At 30.6% G+C, this 11,783-nt stretch overlaps 1 protein-coding gene across 1 annotated transcript in view; it reads right to left on the bottom strand.

Moving 5' to 3' along the window:
• Nucleotides 1–11,463, bottom strand: part of LOC126738201 (uncharacterized) — a 265,812-nt gene extending 254,349 nt beyond the window's left edge. Inside the window, exon 1 of the mRNA XM_050443410.1 lies at nucleotides 10,895–11,463. Coding sequence (XP_050299367.1) covers nucleotides 10,895–10,980 — 86 coding nt within the window. The 5' untranslated portion in view covers nucleotides 10,981–11,463. The remainder of the gene's footprint in view (nucleotides 1–10,894) is intronic.
• Between the last annotated feature and the right edge of the window lie 320 nt (nucleotides 11,464–11,783).

Raw genomic sequence — 11,783 nt, forward strand, 5'->3', positions numbered from 1 at the left:
GTCAAGAAAACCCTCTTATTTTTTTTATTTTATTCAAACAATAACCTTCTGACTAATTTATTACAAACCTCATCTTTCCTAATAAATTAGTATCATCAGAATTAGGTTATGTTAATTAGTCCATCTATAAAATGTGCTAAATCCCTCATATATTTGTGTCCTTAACCCTATTGCTTGAATCTATTATTTGTCAAATGATCACCAACATGGCTTCATGGAATACAAATCCAGTCTCTAATCTATACAAATTTACAAACCATGCTGCTCGGGCTATAGATAAGAAACTTCAACTTGACACTATATTTAATGATGCAGAGAAGGCCTTTGACAAATCCCTCAGGATAGCAATATAACACCCCTTTTATTCCCTATCTTCATTAACCATTTGCCTATCTACATTAATGACCCAAACTGTCTCTTATTGGCAGACTGAATGACTTCAAGATTGTTAGGGTGACCTGAAAATGACCACATAAAACTTTATAAGGACCTAAGCAATGTTTTGAATTAGTGAAAAGTATTTTTCCATTACTTTTACATCTGTTTTAAACTCAATTAGTTATTCTTACAATACTCAAAATAATCAACTTGCGCAACTGGTATAACTGTTTGAATATTGGAGTCACACTGCAATCTAAACTAAGCTTTGATATACACTATTACATGTACTAAAAAGGCTTTAAGGGTTCTAGATTTTATTATCTGGAATATCATACACCTTAGACAAATTAGATTATTTTAAGCAAAAATAAAAAAAATTGTCCCATCATTTCTAACATCTAAATCTATAGATATATTTAACGTAACAGCTTTTTTGGATAATCACATATTTTTTTGCCGGGCTTGTAAATATAGAGATCCATTGTCAGACTGTGCAAGATTCACTTGTGTACACACACACACACATACATACATACGTACACGTGATCCCGAATTAGAAACGTTATTTTTAAATGATGTCTCTCAAAAAAATATATATATAAATATACTATATTTACTTTACTCTATTTTGATATTATAGTAGATAATATGTGCAATAAATACGGTGAAATTTTGAAAGCATAAAAATGTGGAATAATTTTATAAATTGCTGAAAATGGTTCATACCCTCCAACAAATGTTTTTATTATATTATTCCATTCTTTATGTTCGACGATCTCTATTTCGTATTGCAATAAAGCTTGATAAAAAAAAATCTAAATTGTATGTCATAAAACTGTATTTATAGAAGCCATGCCTTGAAAAAAGAGAATTTCTCCATAAAACCAAATTGCCTTCATTTTCTGGATATATATGGGGAAACTTTGAAAGAACCTGGAATTTCTCTTATCTAATATAGCAAATGACTTTCTAATATAAGCCCCTAATCTATGTCTAATGATAAATTGTTTTTCAGGATTCGCTACCTATCTACCAAACTGTTTATAAATGCAGGAGTCGATAAAAAGATGTTAAGAAAACGACTCGTTCTTTGAAACAATGGAAGTCAATAACCTTTGGAAACACTCACGTGTGGCAATGTATAATGTATAGTAATTATTGTTCTTGGAGAATTGTAATTCTTGGTAATGTGGGTGACTGTTTTTCGTCTACATTTCCGATAATTTCTCTCAAGCGATGTATGATATTTTCTGCAGCCTCCTATTCACTTAATAAACAAAATTAATTACTTTATACAATAATTATGAAATTCGGCAAAGCTATAGCCATTTAAGAAGAACTGGTATCTAGAGAGCAAAATGGTCGAAGTTGAATGAATAATTTATTTTCAAGGTGTGACACATGTATCCAAATTAAATCTATAATTTTATTAAGGATTAAGTTAGCTAGAAACCCTGCATTTATAGTATTTATATTAGAACGTTCGATTTTATTATGCAATATGGAGCGACTTTCTATACAGAAAGAAATCTTATGGTCAGTTTAGTGAATAAATACCCACTAAAATGTTTGAAATTTTATATTATATCCCTACATCAAACTGCGTCGAGTTAAAGATTGGAATAATTAATACCTTAAAAATGCCTACTTAAAATTTAATGCTATATAGCCATGTTCTTATAAGAATATTGTAGTAAGATAAATAACAAAACAATAACCTAAATTGTAGTGGCGCTATGTTCAAACTCAATTAAATAAGAAAAAAAATTACCTAGAATTGTGACACTCAAAAACCTGTAGATTTCAGCTCTTACATTTCAAATTGAAAGAAGTCGTCCATTTTCTCAAAGAGACCTAGATTCAATAATCGATTTTCGGTCGATTTTTAAGGTAGCAATTTTATCTAACTTTAAGGTTGTTATTGTATTTAGTTTCTTTGTTTTTCATTTTTAGGTCTGATCATGCTCTTAATATGAGCAAAACACATGTAACCTAATGTTAGAATTAATAAATACTTTTGAGACCGAGACTTTGTGTAGTTCCCTTTAGATTCTAACATTTCAGCTGATTTCAGGTTTGACAATACAAGGTCTAAACATCTATCTCTAAAATTTTTTATATTATTAAACTGCTTTAGATTATTCAAACTAAGGAGTTCTTGTAAAAAATTATTTTTCTCATTATCACAGGTTAAAATCCCTTAAAATTAATACACTGGTACAATTACTATCTATAAGACATTCAAAATGAGTAAAATATGAATTGTCACTTTCCAAACCAGCGTTTGGTTGAAATTAGTACACAACAGAAATAAGAACATAATACCTATACATTTTTAATAACTTTACAAATATTAATTCGACATCACGATTTACAGCCTCTAAAACTTCATATGGATTTTTTTTATTAAATGCTAGCCAAACTCCACTTCCCTCCTGGTAGCTGAAGTAGTTCTGTCTTTTCTTACCACAATATACCTCTCGTCAAACAGCTTGGCAGAGTAAATATCTTCACACAGCCAGGTCTCCGTCAAGGCCATTATGTTGTAGTTTTCAGTCAGTAGACTAGTATAGAATAACTCAATTTTGGTTCTGAGACCACATACGTTTTGATAATATACTTTGATTTTGTTCAGACTTACTTTTGGCCCTGGGACATGTCCCTTAATGTTCAAAAATGTGCTGTGGTCACTTTCACTCATAAAGTTAACTATTTTCTTGAAGTCTACTATATTGATAATACCAAAATTCTTAGAAAAAACTTTATTAGAGATTTGAGAGTAACTTTTCAGACCAATATGAAATTTAATTGTCACTATAGTGAAATAGTTAATAAGGCTTACCATTCTTTGGGTTTTGTAACAAGAAACAGTAAAAATTTTAAGGTCAGCACTATCTTTATAATGCCCTTGTTAGGCCACATATGGAGTCACCTGAAGCATCATCACATTCAGACATGATTGAGAAGGTACAGAAACGATTTTTAAGATTTCTGTATGTCAGAAAGAACAAAGAATACCCATATATGGTGTTATACAGGGCAATGTTAAAAATGTTTGACTTCCAGATGCTCTGTACCAGGAGGCAGAATCAGGCAGTCATTTTTATATATTTCATTGTAAATAATGTTAAATACTTGAGCTGTGATCTAATTGAATACATTTCTTTTAGGATACCAAAGACTAGATTAAGAATGACTAATAAAGAGCTCTTTATATAAATAATTTTAATACTACATCTCCAATCAATAATATGCTAAGGATTTGTAACAATGTCTTAAATGGCTTTGAAGATGTAGATATATTTAATATCAGGGTTAAGGAAATTAGGAGGTTGCTTGAGCTTCGGGACATAGTTTGGGACTCATGTTTTACTTTTCTCTTCTTATCTTTTTTTTTCCTCTTAGGTTTAGTGTTATTGTTGTGAAATTATTTTAATATGTTTTTTGTTTATTTTTTTCCTGTTATAGGCTTTACATGTAATTACTATTTCCCTGATTTATGGTGTTTGTAAAGATTTTTGAATAAGAATAAATAATACATTTTGCAATTTGTTTAGTGCCGTCTGTGATAGAAAAAAACTCTCAAACCGCACTGGTTTTTCTATTCATATTTATTATTAACTAAAATTATTATATTATATATATTATCTAGGGAAAGACATGCACTATTCACTGAGGATCCTTCTGCAGTGAGGCCACCCTCCTTTTCCGGAAAAACTTGGATACAATGGCCCCATTTGGCCATGAATCTTTCAGGTCTTCTTGCCTTATGGTTACCTTCATTGATGAATATACATCAGGCTGTTTTGAGCTGTGTGCTTCGCATTTGACATCAGGAAAGCTGGGTTTTAAAAAGGCTTCCAACTGCTCAGGTTTTGTTTCTGGTGCTAATCTTGTCACATGCAGAAATGTAAATTTTGGAATACCTTGAATTTGGGTTTTTCCTTCACTGTAACCTACAATAAATCTCATTGATTACAGTTACTGTAGTAGCGTGTTACTGTAGTACTTATGTTACCGTAACTCTAGTTGACTTTGACTTGGAGTGCCCGCAAAATGAAAATGCACAAAATAAGTTGGATTTCTCAATTTTTTTTCTTCAATTGCTGGATTTCCTTGATTTTGTTGCATATTAGGGCTTCTGTGACGGCTGCATTTAAAGATTTTGCATTAATTTGCTGCTTTTCTCGAATTTGAGCTTGAACATTAGGATTGTTTTGTTTATTCTTCGCCCGCCATGCTCCCTCATGTGTACGCCATTTACATTTTATAATACGGTAGAATACTGTAATATGTAAAGATGCCTTGCTGTGTAATTGGCCTGACAGTTTTTTTGCTAACAAGTTTTTGCTCAGTTTTAAGATTTATATCAAGTACTTGTCCTATATGATCAGAAAGATGTATATCCACTGTTTCACCTTGAAATTAATTAAGATGTTGTCAAGGCAGGCTTCTCTCAATGTACCCCCAGAGATCATCCGTTGAAAGCCATATGTACCCAGTAACCCTGCATTAGTTTCCTTAGTCTCGAAGTGTACATTAAAGTCACCCGCTATAGAATATATGATGGCGGCAAGTGGAGCAGAAACTTTCATAAAATGCACTCGAAATGATGGCCGCAGCATTTATACAAAACTCATCCATCTTAATTTGACTGCTCCATTTTAAACTTGCTAGTCATGTTTTTTCTTGATTGACCACCAAATGGACTTGCATTTTGTTCTATGGAGGATGGTTTATTTTCAGATGTATAAATTAAATATCCATTAAGGTGTAAATTAAACTATATAAAAATAAGACAAGATTTTCAATGTAAGACAGGTATGTGTAGGCTTTTTCAAAATCAGGGGTGCCCATCAGTGGAATTTCAGAGAATTTAGTTATAATTATAGATTGTTTACTTATTATAGATTTAAATATTCTATTTAATTACCGCCAATAAGGAAAAAAAGATTATGGATGCCAAAAGACAAAATGTGGTATCTTCAATTTTATAACCCCGTCAGACCATCATGCAGGGCGGCAAAAGAGCCATAAAGTGTCACTTGCTCTAGGTTTCAAATAATGTAATTTGTATTTTAATGTTTTTTTTTGTTTTAGGTTATTTACTTTAACTCAGGTAACTGAAGACATATTAACTGTGTGGGGGCCTTTATATTTTTAAATTGTGATTTGAGGTGCGCCTAATATTGTATATAGTTTATTTTTACCTAATATAGTTTATTTTTCTATTATTGTATATTTTACAGAAATTTGGGATTCTTTGTACTTTACTGTTATAGTATTGTTAAGTACTCAATTCACATTTTTTTATTATAGCTAATATAATGGCTATTTCTATAGTTTATATAAAATATATGTTGTTATATAGATGAGAAGTTGAGGATCATGCATTATTACAAATGTACATTTTCAACTAGTTTAACAGAAGAGTGCAGTTTATTATTTATTAGTTCTGGCTTTAACCCTTATTCAGCATTACACTACAATACAAATAAGCAAGCCAAGTTGCCTACATCAGGGAAACCAGATGCTAAATATTAAAACCCAAGGGAAATTTGCACATACAGAATTTATATTTCTGCATATGATGTAAGAAACTTTATAGCTTACAAGGGACTTCCTTGTAACATGAAAATTCAAATTTTATACATAATGTAAAATTTAAAATTCTGATTTGTCACTTTTGGCATAAAAAAAGTAATTTTTTATTCAGGATTCACTTTTGTAGATTGAAGCGAAGAATAAATTCCCTTCATTAAACATTAATCCTCATCCATATTTCATATTTGAACCTTAAATGCCTTAAAGACCCAAATAATTTAATTACCTTTTTAGATTTGATTAGGATTTGTACTTTTTCCCACCAAGGCAAAAGATTACTTTAGAATTTTTGAACACATTGAAAATATGTATACTCCGTCAACAAACAAACTTCTTATAGTTGGAAATTCCAACCATGGGATGTATATTATAATAAATTACTTAGAATCAAGTAATAATGTGAATAATAAAAAGTACTTTTCCTTAAAAAAACTTATTCTACTTCCAAACATGAAAATAGTATTCATTGTTTAGTGAAACTTTGACAAACAATAAATCATAATTGATTAATTATTTTTGTCTAGTTATTATTAAGTAATTGAATTATCTTTTTAATAAAAAACAACATTGAAAGCAAGGAAACTAAAAGGTTTTTTTAATATTATTGTATCATCCCTTATAGATATTGTACAGTATCGGACAAAATTAAAGAAACTCTTCAAATATTTGCATAAATTGTTTATAATGGGTCCTGGGTCCACTCCTGTTTAGTTTTTTTATAAATGACTTGATTGAGTCACTCACTTGTCATAGGCTGGCTTTTGTGGATGATTTGAAGCTATATTTAAATGTATATGGTTTGGAGGATTGTGTTCTTCTTCAGAACTGTCTATATACATTGGAGGTATGGTGCTCTGTTAACAGGTTAGGCTTGAATGCGGCTAAGTGTAGTGTGGTCAGTTACTCTAGATCAAAAACACCCTTAAATTTTAATTACTTTATTAATGATACTATTTTGAGTAGATTAGAGCGAATTACTGATCTTGGTATAACCTTTGACTCTGAATTTACATTTGTTCCACACTTCAACAACATAGTCAAGTCAGCCCTGAGAAGGCTTGGGTTCATAATTAGAAGTTCTCAGAGTTTTACTTTGGAATCTACATTAAAACTGCTTTTCTGTTGCTTTGTGAGATCAAAACTGGAGTTTGGCTGTATTATATGGAACCCGCTCTATCAGAAGCATGTTGGTCTCCTTGAATCTGTTCAGCATAGATTTGCTAAGTTTTTGGCCTTCAGGCAGGATGGCATATATCCGGTAAGAGGGTTTGATCATCGGCAACTATTGGAACGCTTCAAGCTACATCCATTACATCTTAGAAGAATGATCTCTGTAAAATTCCTGCATGGGTTACTGAATGGATTCATTGATAGTCCTGTACTTCTTTCTGGTGTACGTTTCATGGTGCCTAGGCTTAATGCTAGACATCCCTTAACATTCTTTCTGCCAAGGCCTCATACTAACATCCTGTTGAAATCGCCACTATATACAATATGTGCTATATTTAATCGGATCTGTCACATGTGCAATATAAATTTCTCTCCGCTTCATGTGATTGTCAATATCTTGGTGGATCATTACTCTTAGGGCCCATGTGTTTAAGTTATAGTTAGTAGGTATATTGCAGTTAATTTAATTTAATTTTGTTGAATATGTGATTATCTTGTTAAACTTTTATAATTGGGTTTTTATATCATATTAATAGTTATTTGTTCTAATTTTTTGGATAACTTTTGAGAATGTGACTTTACTTTACTCTTTTTCTTTTCTTTTCATTCTTTTAGGTTTGTTTGTGTGTGTTTTTTTTAACTATATTTTTCATTGTTTTGCAACTGTTTCCTGTTATTGGGCAAGTTGCCTGTTGGAAATAAAGGCTTATTATTATTATTATTATTATAAATCTCTTGTAGAATGTTGTATGTACAAAATTATTTACTTAAAGTAATTTATAGAAAAAATATTTTTGTATATAAAAATTGTGAATTGAAAAAATATGTAAATCATAAGTATGAAACAAGAAATAAAGCCAATAATTTTATAGAATTACCTAAAAGTAATACTAATGGAAATTTGAGATTTGTTAATAATTTTGCACCCAAAATAAATAATCTTATTCCCCTTGAAATTTTGAAATTGCCAAAAATTTTTTTTTTAAGAAAAAATGTCGATCATATATTTTTGAAAACATAGAAAGTTTTAAAAAACTCTTTTAGATGAGAGTTTAAGTTTGCAAATGTTAATTAAGTAGGTATGCAAGTTTAAAGCCTGGTGGTTTTAGACATTATTCTTATATACAGTTGTGGTCACATAAATAGCACACTTAGCCTTTTCATATATTACTTACAAAAAACAAAGTCCTGACTGATAAGAAAATATTTAAGCAGTTAATCTCCTCCTAATATGCAAGACTTTATGTTTATTTTAAAAATATATGCACATACAGAATTTCATTCCAATATTAACTTTTTAAGGCTGGACACATAAATAGCACACCTTTCATTCTTATTAAATATATCGAGTGTTAATTAGTAAGTATTATTTTAACTTTTAAATTTTTGAATATTGTCAAGAGTAGTTTTGTTTTTAGTGGGTAGAAAGAAACATTGTGGACCAGAGAGGAGAGCTCTTATTATAGAAAAGAAAAATCAAGGCTTTTCTATTTCTGCTATAGCAAAAGATTTAAATTGCTCTAGGAAAATGGTTTATAATGCTCTGGCTCTCTATGAGACGACTCAAAGCACAATGAACAAGAAAAGATTAACAAGGCCTCGAAAAACCACGTATAACATGGATAAAATTATTATTAGAATAAGCAAGGGTAATCCATTTTTAAGTTCCGCCCAAATAAAACGTGAAATAGCAGACCAATATGGCGTCAATATTTCTGCAAGAACAATAAGAAGAAGATTATGTGAAAAAGATCTCAAAGGTTGTGTAGCTAGGAAAAAACCACTTGTTTCAAAAAGAAATATTAAAAAAAGATTGGCATTTGCTAAACAACATATAAATAAGGACATTAATTTTTGAAAAACCATATTATGGAGCGATGAAACCAAGATTAGAGATTTGGAAATGATGGAAAATGCTATGTTAGGCGTCCTCCCAATTGTGCCTTAAACCCTAGGTACACAATTAAAACTGTTAAGCATGGAGGAGGATCAATTATGATATGGGGAGCAATGTCATGGCATGGTGTTGGACCTATTCATTGTATAGAGGGAATAATGGACCAATACAAGTATAGGGAGATTTTGCAGAATGTTATGGAACCATACATGGAGCATTTTATGCCAATTACATGTAAGTTCATGCACGATAATGATCCAAAACATTCTGCAAAATCAATAAAACGATGGTTTACTAAAAATGTGGTAGATGTTTTGGAATGGCCGCCACAAAGCCCAGACCTGAACCCTCTGGAAAATTTGTGGGATCACGTTAAGGATCACCGTGGGGTAAGGTATTAAATCCCTCAAATCTGGATGAACTATGGCAAAACTTCCAAGAGGCTTGGAACAGTATTCCGGCAAGCGTGTGTGCAAAATTGGTGGATTCAATACCCAAGAGATTAAGTGAAGTTATAAAAAATAAAGGATACCCAACAAAATATTAAATTGGTTTTGGTGAAAGTAAATATTTTTTAAGTGTGCTATTTAAATGGCCAGCATTTCTTTAGTTTTTTTTGTTATGTTTCTTATATATTTAAAATACTCTTTTCATTTTAATTAAATACAACTCTTTGTAGAACATCTAAGCTAAATATATTATAAAAAAAATAGAAAATGGTATTTAATATTTTTTATCGCAATTTAAAAAAGTGTGCTATTTATATGACCATAACTGTAACTTGGGTATATTATTAGGTATTTAATTTAAATTTGATTAAATTTTTATTGGAAATTGTGATATTTCTTATAATTTTATTTATTGTTTATTGGATAACAGACACTACACATACAGGTGTTAAGTCATCTAGGTGAGTCGCTGTTATTTATTAGTTTGGAATATTGTAAATTTGTCTGGGTATTAAATGTTTCATAGTAAATTTTTTGATTGGAATAAACACTTGGATGGCTTTAATTTTTTTTTCTTTTGTGTGTACATTAGATACTTAGATAATAAATAGGGTAGATACAGGGTTTCTGTACCTACTAAATTATAATTAATTATTATATATTTTTATAATTACAATGTAAATGTGTTCTGTTAATAAATAGATAAATAAGTAAAAGTTTTGTTATGAGCTCATGTCTTTGGCCTTACTTGTAACATAAGCAAATCTCATGTTATATTTTGTGTTATACAAATACAAAAAATTAAAATAAATTTTCTAAATGTTATACACAGCATGTTTTATTTTATTTATCTAGGTAGTTAGTTTTTAAACTTTTTAACAATAAAAGTTAAAAACTCTTAGTATTCTTGTTATTATTATATTGTTATATACAAAAATTAGGTTTTCTAGGCACCTAACTACAATAGTTATTCTATTTACTTGAAACATTATATTAGTTTACAATAAATTAATAAATAAATAGTAAATTTTATATGATATTCTAAAGTGTACAGGTAGGGTGATGTTTTTTTTTTTAAGGTAAAACACCTGGAAATGTTCTAATAATGTAATCATACAAAGGTTGCGTGCAGCTGCTGGTACCCAGTTAATTCTCTAACACCATCGGATTCGAAAATGTTCAAGGATAAAATAAATATTTAAAAAAATAAATTGATGGTTTATAGAAGACTTTAATAAAGCAATTTCTTTGTTTTTTAAACAGCTTGATAAAAAAAAACCGCCTACTTCTTCCATGTCGCAATCATTACAACTGCTTACGTTCTCGATTTTTAATAATTTAAACGGGATTTTTCGACTGATACTAATTATTAATATAACAATTTATAGCGTACCTGTGATTAGTTGGCTGTCGTGGAGGGTAGGACATGTTATTAGTCTGTATAGGCCCATGATCTAATCTCATGGAGCGTACTTCCATATCAAGAACATCTGAAACCACTTTTTTTCCTAATTTTTCACATATCACTTGCCCAGTGCAATATTTACACAATCACAATTTCCGGATGGCTTGCGAAAGTCCAAAATTCAATTTATGAGTTAATAGGCAACAAATGTACTGCTAAATTTGTCCAAGGTCAATATAGGGTATATTTTTCGAGGAAAGTATGGGAAATATTTCTACGATTTCTCACTCAAACAAACGTGTTTTGCTTCAAAAAAAAACGAAAACGTGGTGAGTTATTAACCGTTATTCGGTTCGGGGACGTCGATAAACGTCGGGACACTATTCTATTCGATTATGTACATTAAAATCCATCGAAAAACAATTTTTTCACGTCACTAAACGGCCGGGAATGAATTTAAACGGAGAAAATACAAATACTAAATTGTGAAAAGCGCCATTTCGTCGACATCTTGGTAGAACTTCTATATGAAACGACGAAACAGGTCCGGATCGATCTATCCGCGTTTAACACAGGGGAGGCCGCTTGGTGTGAGAGAGACGAAGTTTTCGCAGCGCGCGTGAATGCTCTAGCTAAGACCCGCGCGCATCTTCTGTCTTTTTCTATTTGATCCAAACCAGTTCACTTCAGAACCTTTAAGACCTTTTTAACTTAACATTTATGAAGTCTTAAATATGAACATCCAAAAACAACTTCCATAAATAAAGAAAAAATGGAAAATTCTCAAAAATCACCAAGTATAACTTTAAAACGTATGTCGTTGATTGGCTCGTGTCAGGAATCCATTAGTAGGTGTTTCCTTTTCATTCGTTTGGCT

This window comes from Anthonomus grandis, chromosome 7 (assembly GCF_022605725.1).
Source record: "Anthonomus grandis grandis chromosome 7, icAntGran1.3, whole genome shotgun sequence".
Lineage (NCBI taxonomy): Eukaryota > Metazoa > Arthropoda > Insecta > Coleoptera > Curculionidae > Anthonomus > Anthonomus grandis.